Source organism: Sceloporus undulatus, chromosome 1 (assembly GCF_019175285.1).
Source record: "Sceloporus undulatus isolate JIND9_A2432 ecotype Alabama chromosome 1, SceUnd_v1.1, whole genome shotgun sequence".
In the NCBI taxonomy this organism is placed as follows: Eukaryota; Metazoa; Chordata; class Lepidosauria; order Squamata; family Phrynosomatidae; genus Sceloporus; species Sceloporus undulatus.
Genome location: NC_056522.1, coordinates 369,851,928 through 369,877,611, shown reverse-complemented (window position 1 = coordinate 369,877,611; position 25,684 = coordinate 369,851,928). Strand labels below are relative to the sequence as shown.

Sequence of the window (25,684 nt, the reverse complement as noted above, 5' to 3'; positions counted from 1 at the left end):
CCATCATCGGCCTCTGCTAGGATACCATCGAATCAGAGAGTTGGAAGGGGCAAGGGCCGTCTAGCACAACATCCCTGCCATGCAGGAATGTACTCCTAAAGCACTATTAGAAGATGTCCATCCAATTTCTGCTTAAAGACCTCCAAAGAAGCCATGTGCCCCCCCTCCAGAGGCAATCCTAATGTTTGGGGTTCATCATCAACGGAAGACAAAGTCACTCCACCATCTAAGTGACATACTTTCAGATATTTAAAAATGGCTATCTGAACAGTGGGTCCTTGCCAGTGTCTGTTCTTCCACTGCACCCTTGAAGCTGCTTTCTGTGTTTAAAAAACAAAAACTGGGGGATCTTGCACACCATTCATTGTAACATCTGTTTTAGTCCTGTGACTGAACAGAAATAGAAATACATTTTATTCCAGACTAGCCTGGTGGGATTGTAGAAGGAGCAGGACAGAAGCAGTGTTAGAGTCTCCACTCCTTGGAGGTCTTTAAACAGAGGTTAGATGGCCAACTGTCGGGTGTGCTTTGATTGAGAGTTCCTGCATGACAGAGGGTTGGACTGGATGGTCCTTATGGTCTCTTCCTACTCTATGATTCTATATACATTAAATCTGTGAGTTACAGTTTTAATATTTACATGTATATCCCGCTTTTTCTCCAGTGAGCTCAAGGCTCTCCTCTCCGCTTTATCATCACAGTAACACAGTGTAAGGTAGGTCAACATGAGAGAGTGGGGCTGGCCCCAAGGTCATCCTGGCAGGGTCTGCACTGATGCAGTTTGACACCGCATTAACTGCCATGGCCCAGTGCTGTTGAATCCTTGTAATTCTGGCACCAGAGCTTTTTGATAGAGAAAGCTAAATATTTACAAAACTACAAATCTCAGAATTCCGTAGCACTGAGCATAGCAATTAAAGCAGTGCCAAACTTTTCTTCCAAGTTCTAGTCCAACACGTTAACCACTGCACACTGGCTCTCTGAATTGAGCAATATGCATGAATAACAATTCAAGAGCAATTAGTTAAACACTTGTTTAATTTTACACGTTTTATTTGTGGAATTTCAGAGTTTTATAGACGGCAGGATCTTGACAGATATGGCTTTTACCGTCACTATTTCATTCTCAGATTCTTTGGCGCTTTACAGACCACCCAAAAAGGGCGGTCTGCCGGTGCCTCCATTTCCGCCGTCGGGAAGCCTCAGCCTCCAGATGGTGATTCTTCCTGGTGGCCGAAAAAGAAACCCCATAAAGGGGCTTCTTTTTGCGTCGCGGAAATGATGCTGCAAGGCGCCAATGGTGCACTCACGGCGTCATTTCCACAGCGTGACGTCCGGTACGTCAAAATGGCAGTGCCTGTGTAGAATGGGCGCTGCCATTTTGTACGCGCTCGGCGCGTACTAGGGTTAGGGGCGTCCCGAAAGGACGCCCCTTTCTAACCCTAGTACCAGGGACATAGCCAAGGGGGAGTCCTTGGAGTCCGGACCCCTCCTTCCATTAGAAAAATGAATGGTGCGTGCTGCTGCGCCGCCGCACCCAAGCCCCATTATAATGGTGGCACTTAGTCTGGATCCCCACTTCCTACAATTCTGCGGAACGGGCCTTCCTTTCTGCAACTCTTAAATTGAATTTCTTACATTCTTGGTGCTCAAAGCATATAAGTCTATAAAAGTTATTAGGCCAAAGTAATTCATACTAGCCACCTGGTTAAAAGGAATTTTACTTGCAACCTGGGGGAAAAAAAATTAAAACCTATTTTGCAGACCATTCTCTCCTGATCCACTTTTATTTGTTGCAGGTGTCCAGGTAAATTGAACAAATTAATGTGTGGAAACACCATTGAAATATATGTGGGCTAGCAAGCTCTTTTATATTACTGGTTTGTTTTTCCTTTATGTATAATATAAATATTAATAGAAATTAAAAAGAAAATTATATGAAAAAGAACTCATTAAAAAGCCAGAACAAAGTAGAACATCCCTTTGATAGCAAATTCCAGGAAGAATAGAGGTTTCTAATAATTAGGTCCCTGTTGTTACAGTCTTGGATCTTTAGCAGAATGGTTGAACAGCCATCCTCTCTATAATTAGATTACTAGGAAAATAAGAAACAGGTACAGCTTGAGCAAGCTGCTTTTTGGATCACGATTCCCAGAATCCCAACTGGCATTGCTGGATGGAGAATTCTGGAAGATACAGTCCCCAAACATTAATGTTTCCAACTCCAATTTTATGTTGTTGTGGTGTGCCTTCAAGTAGTTTCTGGCAACCTGAAGGCAACTCTATCAAAGGGTTATCTGGGGCTGAGAATGTGACTTACCCTAGGTTGCCCAGTGGGTATTGTGGCCTAATTGAACCCTAATCTTCAGGTTAAACCTCCCAAAATTCTGGCAGTTGTAGTCCAAAAATAAGTAACATTTCCAAGCCTGGATAGGTAGTTTCACATGTCTGTGTTTAAATGGGAGATGCCCTGCATGCAAGAGACAGCAAACAGGGGCAATCTAATGTGAACTTCCAGCTTTCATGTTGACAATGGCTGCACTAATAATTTAATCCTGTCTATGAATGGAGAGCAAGCTAATCCTTGGCGGCTGTTTGCATATTTCATGTTGACGACATGCAAATGAAATACAAATCACAGTAGTCTCCTTGAACATTCCTAGAAGTTTAAAAATTAGGAGCCCAGACAAAAATCTTATCTAGCAAAGAGATCCCAAAGACTGATTTTGAAAACGAACAAATACTTGTTTAATTTTACATGTTTGATTTGTGGCAAATTCTGTTGAGTGCTTTTGACTTTCTTTCCTTTAAAGTCTGCTTAACACAAGAAAGATAATTTTTCAGCTCTCCAGATGTGTGTTAGGCTGCAGCTCTCAGAAGCCTTAACCAGCATAGACCGTGTTGAGGGATGCTGGGATCTGCAGGCCAACAACAACTGAATGGCTGCACTTCACCCACCCTGAGTTTAAGAAGATTCCAGTTTATATGTGAAACAAACAACATCTCCTCAAATTCACCTCATCATTTGCATCTTTGTAGGAACATTCCTTATATATTTGAGAATGGAGGTGGTGCTTTTAATAACAATGTTTTCAAAGTGTTCTTGCCATAGAAATCATACCAGTGGTTTCTTTGTTTTCCCTCCATTATTTTGGTTCTGCTGGTTACCTGCTGCTGTCAGACAGAAAGAGCTCCCTTTACTGATACTATCCCTAATACAATCAGAAATGCTTTTGTTTAAAACTTTGCAACTTTCTTAAAAAGAATGATGTGGCTTCAAAGGCTTGTCCTACAATGTTTTACACTGGAACACTGATAGCTGAGTTTAGATTTCATGTGCCAAAAATCTGACTTTTTCTTCCAGTTCCCCACAAAATGACCAGTTGGGAAGAATCAGGCATTGGTCCAAATGTGTTTGATCTGCTTTGTTTCCACAGCTGTGCAAAAATAAATATTACTGGATAATGAATGCATTAATAATCTAATCCTAATTTATGGATGATTCTTCTGTTTCTTTTTTTAAACACAGCGGAGCAGGAGAGTACTCAAAAGCGAACCTTCACGAGCTGGATCAACTCGCAGCTGGAAAAGGTAAAGACATGGTAGAAGGGAGATAATAACTCTTCTGAAATCCATCAAAATTTACAGTAATGCATCAGATCTTTTTTTTCCCCTCTCATGTTAAATAGCTGTATCTCACTAGAGTAATTACACTGGAAAGGGGTGGGGAGGCTTTGTTTGAAGGAAACATGAAAAGGCCAACAGAGTGAATTCAAAACAGACATGTTGAAGGGCACTAAAACTAGGGCTCCATCTGCACTGCAGAAATAATGCAGTTTGGCACTGCTGTAACTGTCATGGTTCCATCCTATGGAGTCTTGGGATTTGCAGTTTGTTGTGGCACAGAGCTCTTTCAGAGTAGGCTAAATATCTCCCAAAACTACACATCCCAGAAATCGATAACATTGAGCTTTGGCAGTTAAAATGTTGTCAAATTGCATTGTTTCTTCAATGCAGCTGCAGCCTAAATAGATTTTAACCATTTGTTGTTATGTGCCGTCAAGTCATTTCCGACTTAGGAGGACCCTAAGGTGAACCTATCCTGGGATTTTCTTAGCAAGTTTCTTCAGAGGGGGCTTGTTATTCCATCATCTGAGGCTGAGAGAGTGTGACTTGCCCAAGGTCACCCAGTGTATTTCCATGGCTGAGTAGTGATCTGAACCCTGCTCGCCAGAGTCATAGTCCAACACTCAAACCATTATACTATGCTGGCTCGGATCACTAAGTAAATAGGCACAAATCCTCCTTGCATATCCTCTCACCCTGAGGCCTTGCCATTCACCAACAGACCAACACAGAGATTAACATGCAAATCATTTCCTCTCAACTGAGGGCCATACAAAATACATATACCCCTCACACCTTCATGCCACCATTCTCTGAATATGCCAGCCACAGATGCAAACGAAATGTCAGGAATAAATTCTTCTAGAACATGGCCACATAGCCTGAAAATCCCACAAAAAATTATTTTAAAAAATCTGTCTTTCTCAAATGCAAGTATTAATGACCTAACTCAGTGGTTTGCATACTTTGGTCCTCCAGATGTTTTGGTCTTCAGCTCCCAGAATTCCCGATGTTGGCCAAGCTGCCTGGGGTTTCTGAGAGTTGAACTCCAAAACAACTGGAGGACCAAGGTTTGGGGACCACTGATCTAGCTTTCACTGAGGTAAACTTTAGTCAAGATTTTACCATTTTGGAATGCAGGGTGGGGCTGACATGACTGAATACTTCTGTTAAAAATCTCCCTGACATATATTTTTTTGTACGGAAAAGTTTTTTTCCCAAGTAGAAGAGTGTTTCATCATGTAAGTTCTCACCTGCAATCCAAAGCCCAGCAATGGATGTGGCTGCCTCATTTAGAATTGGCCTTTTTTGGAAGATAGGAAAACAGCCGAAGCAGAAAGCAGAACAGAAGCCATAGAAAGCTCTTCCCTTCTCACACCCTGACATACCTTAGTCTCTTCTTCCCAGGTTGCAGTTTGCATGCCACCTGTAAATGTCAAGAAATCAATTTCTGCTTGAACCATTGTGTTAGCATCTTCCTGCCCATCCCTCCTTCTAGCAAGAACACTGCTTTCTCTTCCACCTCTTCCTCTTGCTTATTCTTCAAAAGACACAGATTCATTAATAGGTCATCTTAATTTAAAAAAAAACAACCTGAAAACCAAAATGCATTCAAAACTGTTCTAGGAACAGGGGCTTGTGGTGTCCTTGGTGCTAGTCAGTTGGCACTGCCTACAGCCACCTTTTTTTTAAATTGCTGAAAAGCTGCAGAACAGGTTTATTTTTTTAAGGCTTGCCTTCTGAGAAGAAAATAATCAATCGGTCCTGAATGCAATAAAGTTGTTTGTAAACTAACCCAAGCACTCTATAAATGCCTTTCATAGATCCTTCTCACATGGGCAGTGAGTGTGGTATTCTAAATGACTGGTCAGTCAAGATTAATGCAACATTTGCTCTATTAATTCAGCATTCATGACCATGTAATAACATTCTTGTTGATGATATCAAAGGCTAAGGTCCCAATATTCTGTACAGTCCCAATATTCTGTTGACACAGTGGCCAGACAGTTTTCACTTTTAAACTAGCAGTAACTACATTTTATGTCATTATTTGTTTTGTTGTTGTGTGCCTTCACGTCGCTTCTGACCTATGGTGACCCTAAGGTGACCATAGCCCAAGGTCACCCAGTGAGGGGATTTGAACTCTGATCCTCATAGTCATAGTCCAATGCTCAAACCACTATGCCACACTGCTCATTTAAAAACAAATTAGTGAATTACATTTATATCCCACTGCTACTGAGCTGAAGCTGGTAATAATGGTTTTCTTCTTTCCCACATCATATCCTTAATGATACTGTGAGGTAGGTCAGGGTGAGAGAGAGAGAGAGAGAGAGAGAGAGAGAGACTCTAGTGCAGACACCCAATGAGTTTCATGGCTCTGTGAGAATTAGAATATGGATTTCCAAAAGTCACCTCTTCAAGCTCCAACTGCCTGCCTGAAGAAGACAATCCCTCCTTCCGACCACCATCTTGAGGGGGAGAGAGGCCTCTTATTATTATTTTGACTTTGTATTGTACTTCCTGTTGTACACCGCTTTGATCTAATTTGGAAAAGCGGTATATAAACATCATCATCATTATTATTATTATTATTATTATTATTATTATTATTATTATTATTAAGCAATTCACCCCACAGGAGTAAAATCACAATAATAAATTCAACAACTAAAGATATTTTCCCTTTCAAGGACCCTCAAAATGAGCTGTCTGAAGTAGCCATCTCACTCCTCAATGGTAAAACTGGCTCATTTGTTTAAAAGGCAAAAGAAGCCAGGGCTGGATTAAGGCATGCTGAGTTTCTCTCTTTCTCTCTCTGTGTTTATGTGCCTTCAAGTTGCCTGTCTACTTATGGCAGCCCCATGAATTTCATAGCATTTTCTTAGGCAAAGAATCCCCAGATTTAATCCACCAGTGCATTAAAAGACAACGCAAAACAAAGTTGGTAATGATGTGAGACCTCTTAAATTAGACATAGATTATGTCAGTATTTGGATGGGGCCTACGGCACCTGGCATTTGTTGGCCCCATCCAAATACTGACATAATCTATGTCTAATTTAAGAGGTCTCACATCATTACCAACTATGATTTGCATTGTCTTTTAATGCTCTGGTGCCTCATTATCTGAACCTGTTAATTACATGGCTTGTGTGTAAAGCAGAAGAAAGATACAAAAGTATCCTGATTTTCCAACAAACAAATTGCCTAGAAAGAACAGCTAGGCAAGAACCTGAGGCTCTGTAAATTCAGGTACAATCCTATTGGTCCTCAGATATAACCTGACAGCTGCTGTACTGGAAGGTCTAGTACTGCCTTGTAGCCAGCTGCCTAAGCGGCACCTAACGCCAGCAGAAAATAGGCTAGTAGCTTCTTGGAGATGATTTTGCAGAGAGCGGGGAACCTAGGGCTGCTGTCACACTGCAGAAATGAAGCAGTTTGACACCACATTAACTTCAATGGCTCAATGCTATGGAATTCTGGGATCTGTAGTTTGATGGGGCAGCATGTCAGAATATAGCAGAGTATAACTGACAATTTCGGAAACGTGTTCACAGCCCTCAGCGAAGAGGACAGCAGATGGATGTCTTCCAAGAATGAAGGAATGCAGCTACCGTCGGGAACTCTCCAGCACCACTGTAGGCTTCTGCAGATTAACGACCAGACAAGCCAGGCTCCCAAAAGTGCTTATCTTTATTTACAGAGTGCAAACCAAACTAGACAACCAACTCCTCTCTTCAACCCATACCACTCATCGGAAGTCCCTGAGTTTATATACACACAATGCTATGCGGTCCCACAAACTCAGCCCCTTTCTGTGTCACATTGAAACTTGTCCCCTTGTTTAAACAGACACATGTATATTTCCAGGCTTGCTGCACGCAGGCAGTAGAATGGCCTTGTACCTATGAGCAACAGCTGTAGCTCATTAGCTTTCGTCCTCCAAGGGCTGATTGCTCATATAGGTCACACACATCTAAACATTTCAGTGCTAGTTTGGCTTTTAACCCTTGACACAGTAGAGCTCTCTGACAGAGAAAGCTAAACATCTCACAAAACTACAAAATCCCAGAATTTCATAGCCTTGTGACATGGCAGTTAAAGTAGTGTCAAACTGCTTTATTTCTGCAGTGCAGACACACCCTAGGTATGTTTGCTAAGGTTCTTGAATAGCTTGAGGCTCCCTCCTCCCAGTGGTAAGGAGAGAAATAATCTAGATTTATAAATTGGTTGTATTAACAGCATAGCAGTAAAATGTTACCTAACCAAAATATGGATAAATGTTTTCCAGCATTCACCACCTTCCCTTATCTTGGATTTATATACGGACATTGGAAAGGGACACGTGCTTTTGGATTTGCTGGAAGTCCTTTCTGGACAACAACTGGTAAGAACTGGAATGGAGTCACGCAGGAATGGGCAGGATGCAACCTTCCAGATGTTGCTGATCTCCACCTATTAGCATTCCTCCTCACATTGCCTATTCTGACTAGGGCTGCTGACAGTTGCAGTTCAATAACCCTTCAAAGTCTGCACTTTGCCTAGCTCTTAACTAACAAATCAGGACTGGCATCCTGTTGGTGATAGGCATGTATAAATCATACTGTACATGCAGGGGAAAATATTTGCCATAGCAATACAGTTATAATCTGCTGATAATGACAAAAATGGAGTTGTGCATATAGCAGTGTTGTGCATTAACATTGTGCATCATGATTGTGTATTGCTGTATTGCGTTTGCACATTGTAGTTGTGCTGTTTCATGTTGTTTGTTGCAGTTGGGTGGTAGCAACCAGTTATTGACATGTGTGGTGTAATGTTGCTATTCTGATGGAGGATGCATATTGCTGGTGTAGCGTATCTCTGCATGCTGCTATTTATGCTATGCTGAGGGTATGTTATATTGCAGCCCATGAGTAGGTAACTGCACCAGGGTCCAGTTTTTGCTCCTTCCCAGTGGGCTGCTATGGGTGCACTTCTGCTAAACTGGAAGTGAATTGACCTCCAGTTCCTTTTGTACCTGTTTTGGTCATGGATAGTGTTGGTTGAAGATGGGAAGAAAATTAAGCTAAGGCACTGCATTAGGGGCAGCTTTGTGCAGTTTGTGCTTTTTTTGCGGTAAATTCCCTCAAATGTAATTCCAGAATTTCAAAGGTGTTGGGGACATATTTCCTCTTCTCAGACCTTAGTTCATGCCTTGGTTGTTTCTTGCCTTGATGATTGTAATCTTCTTTTGACTGGTTTTCCATTATCTCACATTAGTCCTCTAGTTTCCATCCAACATTATGAATGGATCTACTCATATTTGAGACTGACCAAAAAGACTGCAGCCTTGCAGTTGCTAATTCTTGACTTGTGCATAACTGTTCTTCACTGCCTGCAGTTGTCATTTCCAACTTATGGGAATCCTAAGTCGAACCTATCACACAAGAGTGTGTGACTTGCCCAAGATCAGCTAGCAGGTTTCCATGGTCAAGTGGGGAACTGAGCCCTGATCTCTAGAATCCTAGTCCTACACTCAAACCACTATGACACGTTGGCTCATGTGCATTTACCACTTTATTTAATCATTTGAAATAGTGCTCGTCCCTGATATTAATACTGTGATTTTTTTCTCTCCTTCTCTTTGCATAGCCACGTGAAAAAGGATTCAACACTTTTCAGTGTCGAAGCAACATTGAAAATGCCTTGACTTTCCTGAAGAACCAATCGGTTAGTTTAATTCTGATCTTAGATGAGTACTGAGTTTTCCTGAAGCAGAAGGACATAGCTTATTCTGTTTTTCATTTGTTTCGACTGTAAAATTTCACTAAAATGCTGAAAAAAATCTCTAGTATAATATGTTTATTAGATCTGTGAAGTAAAATATTAGTTCTAGATTCCAAATGTAGGCAGTGGGAAAGTAAAATGGCTCCATAACTGTGTTATTGTGGTCCTGAGACTGCTTCGCATATTACGATACATAAAGTATGCCCTTCAGTTGTCCTGATTCGACAGAGCTAGCACCAATTAATCTTTTGCCATTCCACTTTTTTAGTTTTAGCTGCTTTTAAAATATCCCAGTTTTTCTCCCCTCCTCCCACTCCCCCCCTTGTCCTCAGCTTGCTTCTGTTGCTACAAACTGAGTTCAGATTGAATATTTTGTACTCAATTAACCCAGCAAGGGAGGCAAAGGAATCTTGCTCTTTTCTTTAAACATAGGCAAAAGCAAACTACTGCAGTCTCTTTTAGCTTGTGTGTTCTTCCTTATTAATAACATTTGCCATCTTGATCACACTCTGATTCTTCTTGGCCATATGTATCCCAATTTTCATTTGTTAAATTCTGGTGAATATACTAAAGGCATACTTTTATAGTGATTGAATGTATAACCCAGGCCAGCTTCCAGCCCTCTAACCTGCTAAAAGTAACAGTGTTCCCTGCAATGCATTACTTCTTGGAGATATGAAGGTTTAATGAAATCACGAATACTGATGCTTTTAATCTTTTCATAATGAAGTAGTTTTACAGAAAAAAATATCTTGGTACTTTTTGCAGGGCATACTTCAGGTTGAGATATTTCAGACATTTTTACTCCTAATTGTAGGTCATTTTCTTACTTTTTGGGTGGATTTTCTTTTTTTAAAAGAAAGTACAAAATAAGAAGAAAGCCTGCAAACAACATAGTGTATAGTGGAATAATCTATAGTTCAGAATTACACATTGGTAATGAGTCCTGGAGGGACTCTTGGTTGGTTGTGTAAGAGGTTGTAAAGTGAGTAATCTTTTTTTTAAAAAAGAAACTTTCCAAGCTTTGGGAACATACAGACATCTTGAACGTTGTTATGCTTACCTTTCCCAATAGAAATTTAATTCAATTTTTGCTTGTGGTGCATCAAAAACCAGAAATTACCTATGTGAAGAAGAGAAACAATTAGTTGTGCATTATCAGAAGAAAGACAGGATATAAATGATAAAATGATAATGATGATGGTTAATAATAATTTAATAATAATAATTTGTTTTATTTATATACCACTATTCCAAATATCATAGCGGTGAACAGCAAGTAAGCTAATTAGCAAGTAAGCTTAGAAGTGGTCTACATTGTTAAAGCTTTCATACTGAAGTGAAATTTCTCTTGTAAAATATTTTGCAGTTTTCCTTCTCTTTGTGTAACATTTGTAGTTGCTTTGTCCTGTAATGCTAGACCAGAATTTGATTAAAAGGAGATACAGACACCAGGATTATAGATTTCCATTAAGATATCTCATAAACACTTTAAAGTGTAATATTGGCAAGGGCATAATCTGTCCTGGGAACATCTTTACTTGCTTGGTGCCCAAAATTCTATGATTCTATTGTGCATCCCCTTTACTTGCTTGGTACTCCTTTGAGGGGAAGTGTCAAAGAGCCACCATCGCTAATTTCTTACCGAGGCCTTCTAGAAGTCCACAAGCGATGCCATGGCAGAGAGAGTAAAGGTTGTCCCAGGGTGGATTAAGCTCTCGCCTCTCGCCACTCCATTCAGAGAAAGGGATGGTTCCATTTTTTGATAAGCGTTAATGTACAGTATTTAAATTAACCTGTGGATAAGTCAATGCAAGTTTTTTTGGGTTGTTTTTTGACTAAAATGTCTAGACTTATACATGAATACATACAGTATTTATTGAAATAAATATTTATAAATCCAGTTGCCTGTATCTTATATCTGGAGATCCTAGGTTGTGGATATAAATTTCCTTGTCCTTGAACAACATATTTTTCATTCCAGATCAAACTTATCAATATCCATGTTGCTGATATCATTGAAGGGAAACCATCCATTGTGCTTGGCCTTATTTGGACAATCATTTTGCATTTTCATGTGAGTATTAATCAAAAGTCAAAAGAGGGCTTTTTGAAGTTGGTTTCTGCTTACCCACATTTTCAAATAGAAACCTGGCCAATTCTGTTTCTTGGACTGTGTGAGTGCTTTTCAAGTCTGTCTCAATTAATTTTGTTTTGCAAATTAACCTGGAGTTTAATAATAATAAACAAGGAATCTCTTTCAATCAACCATGAGTGCAAGTGATGTAAAACTACATTATTTTGCCTTTGATCCTTTTTATTGCACTATTTTAATAAAATCATAATCCTTTTACTCGGTGGGTTATAGTTGTGGAAGAGTTTTTATTCCAATTGTAACATGACCTCTATATCAGATATTTCTAGAATAAAAAATCATAAATATGAAGTTAAGTATTATGCTTATTCTAATAGTTGCTGCTTGGATTTTCACCCACCTGATCTGATAAATAGCATTTTGAAACTTTTAGGAAACTACTTCATGAAATACTATTTAGACTTTACAACTCACTTTAACAAACTTTCAGACAGAATCTCCATTCCATGGCTATTTCTGACATCCAATGGAAATGTGCGTGTTTCTGGTGGAGTAATCATCAGCTGAGAACTATACCAGCTTAATTTTCATGTAGTTATTTATTTATTTAGCCAACGTTTTTGAAAACTTACCCTATATATTTGTGTACAAGTTGACCCCTTGTATTATTTGAGGGCAGGATTTGGGGCCAGAATTATGGATTTTGAAATGACACTTGGATAAATTGAGGGTAAGACTTCAGAGTATGTAACAAAGGATGGACAGGATTAAGCAAAGGAAAACAATGGCAAAGAACTTACAAAATTTCGGCAGCATAACTGTGTTTGTAGTTACCCTAAAACTATGCATTGTGCAACTGTGCAACAAGCATGATTGGTGGGGACACGAGAGAGGGCCTTTTCCGTGGCTGCCCCTAGACTCTGGAACCCCCTGCCCAGGGAGGCCAGAATGGCCCCTTGTTATCTTTCTGTCACCAGGTTAAGACCTACTTGTTTAGACAGGCTTTGAAAACAGTTTTTAAGGCATGTGATAGCGTGTTGTTATATTGTCTAAAGGCATTTTAAGCATTTTAATCTTTTTTAAGTACTTGATTTTAGCACTGAATTTATTTCAATTATTGTAATACTTTAATTCTATTTTAATATACTATTTTTGTATGTTTTTAACTGTATGGTGTTTTTTAATGTTGTAAGCCGCTCTGAGCCCCAACTCTGGGAGAAGGGCAAGATAATACTAATAGTAACAACAACAACAACAACAACAACAGGCCTTTCTGGAATAGTTTTCAGCCACCCATTGAATTGTCTATCAAGCAGTCTATTCCATCGATTATCTCGCACTCTGTCCTTACAGTTTTAGTTGACTTAATTAATTTTGGGGTATGAATTTTTTAATGTATTTGCGATTTAATCGTTATTTTAAGGGGGGGGGGGTTAGAATTTAGGATTATTGTGTATTGGTCTGTTTTACTGTAAGCCGCCTCGGTCCTAGTCAGAGTAGGCGGGATATAAATAAAAGATCATCATCATCAACAACAACAACTGTGTGGGGGAGGTGACCAAATGTTGGTAGGGCTAAGAACATGCACACATGTCAAAAAAGGTATAAAGATAAGCATTAAGGTATAATATTAATTCATAAAAAAAGAGAACCATCCACTTCTCTGAGTAGAGTGGCAGAAGGCAAGGGCTTAGTCCATACTGGAAGAACCTAAAAGATGCAATGGCCCCTCTAGTGTCTTGGTGTTCTGAGGGGAAGCATCAAAGAGCCACCACTAATGCTGTTTTCTTGCCCAGGCATTCAAAAAGGCCAGAAGCAGTCCTGCAGCAGAGAAAGTAGAGGGAGTCAATGCTTTTAGGTTGTAAAGTCGAAGGCTTTCATGGCCGGCATCCATAGTTTTTTGTGGTTTTTTTTTGGGCTATGTGGCCATGTTCCAGAAAAGTTTCTCCCTGATGTTTCACCAGCATCTGTGGCTGGCATCTTCAGAGAATGCTTTGCCTGGAAAAATTGGGTGTATATATACTGTGTGAGCCTTCTTTTAGGTTCTCCCAGGGTGGTTCTCGCTTTTGTTACTCTAGTCAGAGAAGGGAATGGTTCCTTTTTGGATAAGAGTTAACTTACAGTACTCATATCGACCCATGGATAAGTCAACCCAGTTGTTTTGGGTCGACTTTTTACTAAAATTTCTAAACAGATACATGAGTATATACAGTACTCGTAAAGATCAGGAGTCAGACAGAACCATCCTGAATTTTACTGTTTGAAAGAAACAAAAAGGAAAGAAAGAAGATGGAAGAAGACAGAATGAAAATGTCCTAATTTTTAAGTTACTAATTTAAAACAGGTTTTCCTGTTTGTTTTTTTAAAAACCAAAGGAAACTACAAACTGATGGAGAAACACATCTGGAAAATGAAATGTCAGAAAGAGGTCTAGGTAGCACCTTTCCTCTGCTAAATACTTGTTTTTCCCCTGTGAGAATAGCTGTTAGAATAATAGAATCATAGAGTTGGAAGAGACCGCAAGGGCCATCCATCATCGTCGTCGTCGTCGTCATCATCATCATCATCATCATTTATATAGCTCTGTAGATTTGCACTGTAGATTTGAGTTCTGCCAGGACTCAAAAATGGCTCATTCAGGTTTTCTGGCCTACCACAAAATCGCATGTACAAATTGACTTTCATCCTTCTCTTATCTTTGTTCAATGCCTTTTAAGTGATTTCCTCTCCTTCTTTCTGAATTCCTTTTGGATAGATTGAAGAGTTAGCCTGTACTCTGGCTGGTGGATACCGTCACCTGTCTATGGAGACTCCGAGTGCCATGGACAATACCTCACCAACAGAAAGCCCACCTGCTAAAAGAAGTGCAAAGACGAAGGAGCGATGGAAGATGTCAGCAAAGAAAGCACTGCTTTTGTGGGCGAAAGAGCAGTGTGCCATGTATGTAGCAATACACGAATCACTGTATTTCCAGATCATACTTCTTTCATACATGGGCACCTTTTCATCTGTTACAATCTGATTCTGCATTAATCTGTGGATTTTTTTAAAAGTGTGCATACATTGGCATTTAAAAAAAAGTAATGTTATACAGTACTTGTATTTTTTCAAATACCTAGTTTTATGATCAATCTATCAGACATCTGCTTGTATGACAACATTTTATTTTCCCTCTACATCTCTCTTAAAGCCCCTATCATTGCCCAAAAGTCTGTTTTAGAGGATTTCTTAGTCCTCCAGAGCTGGTTCTGAGGGCACACAGAAAATTATTATTCTTATTAACTTTATTTATATACTGTGTTTCCCCCAAATTTGTTGTTGTTGTTGTGTGCCTTCAAGTTGTTTCAGATGTATGGTGAGCCTAAGGCGAACCTATCATTGGGTTTTCTTGGCAAGTTTCTTCAGAGGGAGTTTGCTATTGCCTTCCCCAGAGGCTGAAAGAGTGTGACTTGCTCAAGGTCATCCAGTGGGTTTCCATGGCTGAGCTGGATTCGAACCCTGATCTCCAGAGTCATATGCCAGTGTTCAAACTACTACACCGTACTGGCAAACAACTTACAAATTAAAATGATTCCATATGTTCAAAATGTACTAAAGGTCAACATTAAAACACAATTAAATTGCTAACAGTTTTAAAATATATATGTAAAATGATTTAAAAACAGTACAAGTAAAATAATGCAATTAAAACCCTCTTAAAAGTCCTCTCCTTAAAAATATGAAGGCTTGTGGGGTGAAAAATTTTACCCTCCCAGTTTTGCTACCCAACCACACTACAGAACGGTTATGCTATTATTCCACTTTAACTCCATGGTTCTCTCCTGTGGAATCCTGCAATTGGCAGTTTAGGGAGGGACATTAAGAATTCTCAGCTTAAAAACTCGATCAGTACCTTTGAAAATTACGCATCCCAGGACCCCACAAGATAGAACCACGGTAGTTACAGTGAAATGATACAGGTTGAGTCTCCCTTATCTGGAATTCTGATATCCAAAATACTCCAAAATCATCCACATGGGTGGCTGAGATAGTGACATTGCTTTCTGATGGTGCAGTGTACACAAAGCTTGTTTCATGCACAACATTATTAAAAATATTGTGCATAAAATTACCTTCAGCTTATGTGTATAAGTTGTATACGAAACATAAATGAATTGTTTAGACCTGGGTCCTATCTCCAAGATACTGAGGAGCATTAGGAGATACCTCACCAGGAGCCCTGGTGGCACAGTGGTTAAATGCAGCAATTGCTATTGCTATTATGTATATACAAATATTCAGAAATCCAAACAGTTCAGAAATCCAAAATGCATCTGGTCCCAAGCATTTTGGATTAGGGAGACTCAGCCTGTAGCTCTGTAACTGTAGTGTGAATAGGCTCCAGCTGAAGAGAAAGGTCCTTTTGGGTCTTGCTGTATGTGTATATTCTCTCTATTGTTAATATCATTATTGAGGCTGTTGGTTAAATTTATTCTTAGCCTGGATTTCATCATAAAAGATAACAAGGGAACAAATGTAAGATAGTTCCCACATTTGAAATTCTCCCTGAGGAAAAAAGAAAACCCCCAAATGGAGAGTATCTATGCATCAGACAATTTCTTCTATTCAGTGTTATTGCTCTGCCCATGAAAAAGATAATGGCATTAGAGATGGAGGTGGAAGGGTTAATACGCTCCCTTCTTTGCAGGTAGATTCAGCATGCTTACATAACAGGTGGTTAGGGATAAGGTGTTTATATGACAAAAAGGACAGGGCCACCATAAGCTAGAAGTTGGCCTGTCTAATGAGTTCAAGAGATTTTTTTTTTTAGGTGGGCTGGAGTAATTGGAGTAGAACCTGTTTGATTCCTTCTTCCCTTCAACCCAGCCAAAGTGTCTACAGTCAGTTCAGTGAATGGAATCGGCTGCAGCAGGGGCTGCTGATTATGCTCACTTTCCTTCCCATTACCCTGAAAGCAAACTTTCAGGAATATACAAGTGTTACTCAGGGATTTAGCTATGGGAGTGGGGTGAGTAGGAGGCAAAATGAGGACATTGCCCCTTGAAATAAGAAATTGCCCCCTCCAATTAAATGTTTGGTCATTCCCCCAAACTCTTAGCATCGCAGTAACTTAAAACTTCAACTGAGCATGTAGAAATACAGTTTAGGTATTCAAAAAGGAAAAAAAAAGGTAAAGCAAAGTTACCAAGGGAATGCAAACAACAAATATAAGAGTTCTAGGTATGAATGATTTTTCAGTGTCCCAGTCTCTGCAATGCTAGAAACTTGGGGACTGAAGGAAAATTTCAGGCGTTTGGTCTGTGTGGAGTAGAACTCTTATTTGGAGGAGCAATGCCCTTATCTTCCTTTTCTTGTCATCTATTCTTCTCCAATCTATGTTGGATTCTGTGAATTTCCAGGGGAAAGGTGGAAGGACCATCTGCTCCTGTAACTGTGATCCTGTTTATCACCCAGTTTCCCAGGCCAAATGGGCTTGAGGCAGATGGCAGTGTCTGCTAGCTCTCCTTTATTTATTGGTATCTTGCCTTTGTTCCCAAAATGGGATTCAGGTGGTTTCAGTACAGTAATACTGAATAAAAAGTATAAGAGAAAACAAAACAGCATCAAAGATTGTGATCTAAATTAAGTTAAAAGTACAAAATAAGAAACTTAAAACAAAAAAGCAATTTAAAAACATGTAATTAAAGAAAATAGCACCCAACTGATAACAAGATACTGACGTCAGGAAACCAGTCAGTTGCCAAAGGATCATACTGTCAGATCCTGCACCTTTTCAAAATTCAACAATTCAGCTTTGTTTTGTTCATCAGTAAGAAAGACCTTTATTATTCAGTAACAAATGACGTTCACAGGTAGACTTCTGCAGACAGAACTGCCCTCATCCACACTCTCCATCCTCTAGTGACCCACAGCTCGCCCTCTAGTTTTGCAGGATTTCTCCTGATTTGTTTCCATTTCATAACATAATCACTTAGTATTCATTTTAGGCCCATTTGTCCAGCCCACTTTCCTAACTTTCGTTCTTGCCTTTGCTTTCCTTTTCTCACAAGAAAAATACTCTTCCACACACATATTTAAACCAGGCAGTATTTCCAGTAGATCCCATCAAAATTCTATTTCATTGTTGACAACAGTTCCCATCAGTTTTCACATACCATAATACATGTACTGTATACTAAACTACGATATATATTGATGCACACACATTAAACCTAACTCAAACTCAGTTATCATTCTATTACAAACCTGACATAGAAATAACATTTACAAAGTTATGACAGATTCTACTGGATTCTGACACCTATAGGCTGACATTCTCTTAGTCAATTACTGCATCATAAACTAAGTTTACAACCTTGTAAGATTGGAAAGAGAAACAGCTGAATTAGAATATTTCCACAAATTCCAATTTATCAACAGTGAGTTGAACAGAAACAATGGCTTTCTAACACACTACACTTATTATACAGTAATACTAGTTAAAATCCCATCTTGATGAGGAGTGGCTCTTGGCCGATTTATGACATCTTCTTTCTGGTTCCCAGCCTGCACACATGGTATTCCAAAACTCCTTCCACCATTCATATGGCAACTCACTCACCGTGGCTTTAGGCAATATCTTTCTTCCTGCCTTTGTTCTTCAACAACCATAGTTGAAACTCCACTTATCACTATCACCAGACTCACAAATTCTGCATTTATATGGCTATTCATACAGTCTGATTATAAAGGACTTTTGCCCATGTTGTCTCAAAGTTGCTGCAAGAGCCCTTTACATTTACAGTTATGCTTCCATTGCCATGATTATGAATTCCCCTCAAAATCCTCCTTAAAAGCTAGTCAGCCATCCCAGGTGGTGGACGTGTGAGGTGCTACAGGATGATGTGACTAGGGACCCCTAGTCTTGTCCCAACTTTTGGTTGTGTCATGCTCCAGCCCCCTATTCGCCAGCATTTTATAATTCTATTGCTTCAAAAAGCTGATTGGTTTTTTAAGATGAGTTTCAGGGATCAGATTGAGAAATGGAGCATAGCTACAATAGCATAGCTATGCCTAAGATGCAAAAACTCTGCCAAGTATGACATATAGGGAACCAGCTTAGATTCCCTCACAAGGGGGGTTCAAGAGCCTAGGAGCAGCCACCAGAAAGGCCTTGTAAATTGCCTCCAAGGAGACCAACATGAAATGGTCTGCTGTGGTAAGATTTTGCATGAGTAAACTTATATTTTTTTGCTAACTGAAGAATTTTAACTTGGTTTGGTCAACACTGTTTCATTTCTATAATTACACAAGAAAATAGATGTTAGGGCTAGCCCATGTGCAAGTTCCTGTTGGCATTCAGATCAGAGCTTAGGAAAGTTACTTTTTTGGACTATAGCTCTTAGAATACCTTTGTCATGGTTAGTGGATATGGCTAGCCATGATGGATAGGAATCTTTAGGAGCTTCAGTCTAAAAAGTAACTTTCTCAACCTCTGTTTCAGACTAGTGCTGACCGCTTTCTCAGTAAATACATTTCAGACCAATGAGATCACTGAATTCAGTCACAGTGCCTGTGTCTTAGGCCTGTGTTCACCTCCCACTTGCAGAATTTAAGCCACTTTTTAAAGCTGGTGATCTGCCAGCACTAGTTCTGACTCATGGATAGCCCTTGCAGGCAAGGCTGTGCTCTCTAATAAAGAAACACATTGTCTGAAGAAACATGACTGACATTTCTTTCAAATATATATCAACCTCTTTGTAATGAATGCTCTTTGTAATGTAATCACTGCAGGGTAGGAAACTCTGGTCACATTCTTACATTTATTACACTGAATCCAAACTTAATTGAATTAAGTCCCATTGATTTAATTGAATTTGGCCTTAAGTATGACTTAGGGCTTTATCCACACTGTAGAATTAAAGCAGATTGACACCAGTTTAACTGCCATGACTCTATCCTACAGAATCCTTGGATTTATAGTTTGGTGAGGCACCACAACTCCTTGACAGACCAAGCTGAATACCTGAAAAAAACTACAAATCCCACCATTCTGTAGAATAGAGTCATATCAGTTAAAGCGGTTTCAAACTGCTTTAATTCTGCAGTACAGGTATATCCTAGATCAGAATCCATCCCATTGTGCTTTTCCAATAGCTTTACAAATGACAAAGAGCAAATGATGCAGTAGCCTTCCCCAATCTGATACTTTGATACCTTCCAAATCTGTTATTGTACTACAGCATCCTGCCCTGGGATAATGGGAATTGTAATCCAGAACATCCAGAGGGAGTCAGGTTTGTGAAGGCTACTATATGGTATGCAAAACTCAGAGCTTGGAAAATATTATTTATTTGGATTATAATCCTTGGAAATCTTTAGCCAGTATGCCTACTGTCCATAGCTAAGGTGGAGTTGTAGTTCAAAAAAGTAACTTTGTGATGCTGTGTAATAAATCTTGATATAGCAGAGGTGGGGAAGCCAAATTAGATGATCCAGATTTTCATGGCTGATGGAGCGTCAGTCACTGCTTACAAGACTAATTTAAGAGACACTTTTCATATGTTATGTTTTATGTTTTTCGGCACAGGCATGGTTCCATCAGTGTTGCAGACTTTAAGTCCAGCTGGAGGAATGGGTTGGCTTTTTTAGCTGTCATCAATGCCTTACGACCAGGCTTAGTCGATATGGAGAAAGCAAAGGAAAGATCCAACCAAGATAACTTAAATGAGGCCTTCCAGGTTGCAGAGAAGGAACTAAATATTCCCCGACTGCTTGAACCTGAAGGTAAATCTTCTGTTTCACTCATGCCTTGTAATCAATCACGTTGCATTTAGCATGGGAGGAAATCCACTCATAGCAGCAGAAGGGTTTTATCATGAATTTTTTAATATTCTAAAAATCAGTGGTCAAATTCTAACATGTGCGTGTAGCTCTGCATACATAGTTCTGCATCCTATCACTACCTGGAAGCTGTCGAGCTCTGGGAGGGGCCCTATTCCTGTTGCTTTACTGGTGAATAAAGGAGGTATGTGTGTACAGTATGTGTTGGGGGCCGTGCTTCAGATAAAAGAGAAGCAGCTGGTCTCAGCTCAGCGGGGTGTAGAATTGAGAGTGCATTCTCAAATGGAGTGCATCTGCCTTTTTCTTTCCCCAGGAGTACGGTGCAGCTGGATCTTTATGGCCCCAGTCATTTCCCACCTCCTTCTTTTTTCTCCAGTAAGAAGCTGCATTAGCATCCCCTTCCAGGGCCTGACAGCTCCTGGGCATAAGAGGTTTTTGGACAGATTAGACGGACAAGAGAACAGCTGCTTGCACCCCATACAAAAAGTTTGCCCAAGCTGCACTTAACATACATATGTGTAACTAAGAGTACGCCTGCCTGTGAATGCATGCATGTTCATAAAGATTAGGAAGTTAAACACCAAGGAGTTGTTAGAGTCCTACAGCAGAAGATGATTCAAACATGTATTTATAAAATGAAGGTAACATTTTGTTCAACTATGTTATTGTTGTTGTTGTTAACATTCATTTATAGAGCGCTGTAAAGTTTGCACATCGCTTTACATAGTAGAGGTCAAATAAAATAAGAAAAAGAATAAAAACCTGCCAAGCAGCGTACAATCTCAAACAACATTACATGATTAAAACATCTCTAAAATAATACTAACTTATATACAATGAAGATAAAGTAAAGAGCAGATTAAGAACCAGTAATTTGGAATGCCTGTATATTCTTTCAGTTCTATCCTGGGCACTATAGACCGGTATCCCTATTACCATTCTTGGGCAAGTTGATCGAGAGGGAGGTTGCCTTCCAACTCCAGGCTGTCTTGGATGAAGCTGATTATCTAGACCCATTTCAGATTGGCTTCAGGGCAGGATATGGAGTTGAGACTGCCTTGGTCGCCTTGGTCGATGATCTTTGTCTGGGCTTTGACAGGGGAAGTGTGACCCGGCTTGTGATCTTGGACATCTCAGTGGCCTTCGATACCATAGACCACGGTATCCTTCTGGAATGCCTGAGGGAGTTGGATATCGAGGGCACTGAGCTCCAATGGTTCTGGTCCTACCTCTCGGGCAGATTCCAGATGGTGATGCTGGGAGACAGTTGTTCTCGTAAAAGAGAGCTGACATCTGGCGTCCCTTAGGGTGCCATTCTGTCTCCCTTGCTGTTTAACATTTACATGAAGCCGCTGGGTGAGATCATCCGGAGACATGGGATGTGGTGTTATCAGTATGCTGATGACACCCAAATCCACTTCTCTATGTCTCCGACTGCTAGAGTGACTAAGGATGGCATCTCTCCTCTAAATGGCTGTCTTGAGTCGGCAATGGGTTGGATGAGGGAAAACAAACTCAAGCTGAATCCAGAGAAAATGGAGGTGCTTGTGATAGGGACCCCTGGTCCAGGGATGGAGATTTGTCAACCAGTCTTAGATGGGGTCACACCTCCCCTAATGAATGAAGTTCACAGTTTGGGAGTGCTCCTCGACTCGTGTCTACAGCTGTCATCTCAGGTGGAGGCGTTGGTTAGGAGCGCATGGAAGCCAATGGAGGAATAACTGTCTGTGATGGGAAGTGGATGTGGAAACAGAATCAAGGCAGAAGCTTACTTACTCTAGGTTGTATCCTCCATTCTTTAATTCTGCCTGCAAGAATTCATGCAGGGGTGCTCCCAGAATACAGATCTGTGCTTTTGGCCCTTCCCATGTATAGATGGCCTTTGGATACAGCACAGTAATACAGTAGTGCTGTGGAATGAAGCCCAAGTGAATAGATTCCTTCCTTCACTGGTACAGCATTTGAAGCTTCAAGGGAGGGTAAGGGAGACAGTTTATCATGGACATTCAAGACAGGTTTTTCTGAAAGCAATGCATTGCATATTTCATGTGATCTAGGAGTGATTTAACTGTTTCTACCATTTCACAGATGTTGATGTCATCAATCCAGATGAAAAATCCATCATGACATATGTAGCTCAGTTTCTACAGTATTTCAGAACTTTACCTCCAGCTGAAGATGAAATGCAGGTATGTGTCATCTTCCATTTTGGAAACAAACTTGGTGAGTTCAGAATGTTCGTTGAGTGAGGATTCTTCAAGGATATCTAAGTATTTTTTCAGAAATTCTATACAATAATGGGACAAATGGTGGAAAAGAACAGAGATGATTAAGTTAGTAGCTAGTTAGACACTATAATATTAGTGAATCCACTTATACTGCCTTCACAAAAAAGTCTGGTCTCCTTTCAGTCACTAGAGGTGCCAGAGCCAATTAGGTGTTTACAAGCCAAACCAAATGATTCTGCAGTTGCAGGATCATAAAAGATCAGAAACATGGTGTCTCCCCACAACTTGTTGCCTCTTGAGTGTGAAGTCTTTGTTTTTGTGGGGAGAGTTTTAGCTTAATGACAGCACACACATTATTGGTCTCAGATGTAAGCATTGGTATCTTCAGTTGGTGGGGTGGGAAAGACTTCTGCTTGGGAAAGTTGTCACTAGTAGGAGGAGCAATTATTGGGCTAGATGCACCAATGGGCTAACAAAACAAGGTAGCTTCATATTTTCTTCACATCTGTTGTGATAACTAATCATACTTTGTACCTAGTTAAGAGAATCCTGGTTATTATTAACCAAGGTTTACATCAGTGGCAGATTGAAAACTGACCAATGTAGGGCAGGAATAGGCATGTTCTGTGGTGCAGTTTTCTACTCCAAGGACCCCCTCTCCACATGGATCATCAAGCCAAAAAATGGAGGAGTGAAAGGAATATCAATACTAGAAGCGACAAGTATCCACTTCTACTTTTGTTATGAGGGATGGAGTGGAAGGGATGGCTCCCTTGACCCTTTGAATGCAAAATTGTTTCACTAGGAGGGTTATGGGAACGGTTCTTGATCTTTTGATCCCAATTTCTTTTCTTTTCTTGAAATAAGGCATCAGCAGGGCTGAGTGGGGGAAAGATCTGGGGCCTGCTAAAACAGCATTGAGGCCACACTTCACCAATCCCTTATTTAGAAATTGGAATACAATTTCCAGAATATCTCCATCAGCACGACCAGTCTCTATGTTGGCTGCGTATTCCGGTGAGCCATAGTCCAGTTGGGGTTTTTTTTTTTTTGAAGCTCTGCATTTAGACTCAGGGAGCAAATCGGCATATAACAGCATTAACAACAACAACATCAACAACATTTATTTATAATGCCCTTTCCACCAAAGGGTGGTACATCACAACATATGCAATAAAAACAAATGATAAAACACCATGATATAAAATGGTAAAATACTGAAATATAAATTATAATATTATTAATTATTAAAATTTTGAAATCTTTATACAGTGGCCCCCAAGCAACTATTATCGTCAATAAATTAATCTCAAATCCTTTTTCTATACAAAGAGGGAGAAAACAAGGCTGTCCCCTCTCCCCACTTCTTTTTGCCATAGCTATTGAACCTCTAGCTAATTTCATTCGATGTAACCCTAATATATTAAGTCCAAAGATCGGAGGCCAAATTCATAAATTAAATTTATTTGCAGATGATATATTACTCTTTTTAGAATACCCTCATAAATCTTTTATGGAATTAAAAGTTATTTTAGTTGCTTTTGACCATTTTGCAGGTCTGCGAATTAATTATACAAAATTTAAACTTTTATGTTTTAATATTCCTTCTGATCAGCAGAACATACTGCAAAAGTCATTGATTATCTGAAAATTGAAAAAGGAGTGAATGGTGTAATAGCTTTTGAAAAATAAATTTTATACTCCAGTTCAGAAGGATAGAATAAAGATGTAAGAGAAGAAAGGAATAAGGAAAGATTCAGTACGGTAGATATATCATGGTATGAGGACAGTAAGAGTTAAAAGGATAGTAAGAGGACATAAATAATGAAAACTTAAGGTGGAAGGGAAGATATGGAAGGTCATGATATCCAGTATATCTGGAGATAAAATAATAATCGCAGTAAAGGAAAGGAGCTTTTGTCTTCTTAATTGTTATGTATTGTATATTGTTGAGTTGTTTTAAGTTGTGTAGGATGTTTTTATGTATTATTATCATTATTATTTCTGTCCTTGTGTGAGTAATGTATGGATTTTATGAAAATAAAAATTAAAAAAAGAAGAAAAGAACATACTGCAAAAGTTAACAAACTTACAGTTATACCCTTCAGGCTTAATATATCTGGATGTATATTTGACCAAAGATATTAACCAACTTATTCCACGTAATTATAAAAATGTTACTAGTTGGATTATTGCAAAATTAAAGGATGGAAACATCTATTCCCCTCGATTTTAGGGAGAATTGCCCTTGTGAAAATGTTTATTGTTCCACACCTTTTTTTCTATTCCAAATGATACCTATGTCTCCTTAGACCTTGAGAATTAAATAGTGACAAAGATTGGTTAATTCACATATTTTTGATAATAAAAAACCTCGTTTCTCTTAATCTATCAGATTCCTCCCCTCAAAAAGGGGGGGGGGGGTAGCCATACCAGATCTTCAGTTATAATTCACAGCTTTTCAATTGTCTCAGGTGATCCCTTTAATGAAAAAAGTAGTAATATCTCAGTATTTTATGTTCTTTTGTTGTCTGTTTTAATGAATCATTTCCTGTATTGCTATGTATTTTATATGTATTATGCTACTAGAGAGGCCTCTTCCCCACCACCACTCCCTTTGTGTCATGTCTTTTTAGATTGTATGCCTGAGGACAGGGAACCATCCAATTAAAAAGATTGTATGTACAGCGCTGTGTAAATTTACAGCGCTTTATAAATAAAGGTTAATAATAATAATAATAATAATAATAATAATAATAATAATAATAATAATAATGGGTAAAACCGGAACTTAATATAGATTACACACTTTCCACAGTAACATTTTTTTAAAGTATCAGAAAAGGAGATTAAAAGGCTAAACAACCCTTGGTTTAAAACTACCATTAAGACCTGGCAAAAATGGAAAGATATTCTCTCTCCAGATTTGTCACCTAATTGGCCGTTTTTATATCATCCAAATTTTTTTAATGAGGATAAATTTTAGCAATATAAAGGTTGGGAAGAAAAAGGAATTTATCAAATTAAAGACCTCTTTAAGAATAGTAAACTCAAATCAATTGAAGATTTAGCATCAACTCTAGACCCATTACTGATCTTGTGGATTCAATTTAAGCAAATAAAACCTTTTTCCTCTAGCT

The 25,684-nt window shown here is 39.2% G+C and overlaps 1 protein-coding gene across 1 annotated transcript in view; it reads left to right on the top strand.

Moving 5' to 3' along the window:
- Positions 1–25,684, top strand: part of LOC121927177 (nesprin-2-like) — a 78,574-nt gene that overhangs the window by 15,856 nt on the left and 37,034 nt on the right. The window contains exons 3-9 of the mRNA XM_042460796.1: positions 3,530–3,591; positions 7,921–8,016; positions 9,264–9,341; positions 11,383–11,475; positions 14,249–14,433; positions 20,063–20,259; positions 22,405–22,505. Of these exons, the coding sequence (XP_042316730.1) occupies positions 3,530–3,591; positions 7,921–8,016; positions 9,264–9,341; positions 11,383–11,475; positions 14,249–14,433; positions 20,063–20,259; positions 22,405–22,505 (812 nt within the window). The remainder of the gene's footprint in view (positions 1–3,529; positions 3,592–7,920; positions 8,017–9,263; positions 9,342–11,382; positions 11,476–14,248; positions 14,434–20,062; positions 20,260–22,404; positions 22,506–25,684) is intronic.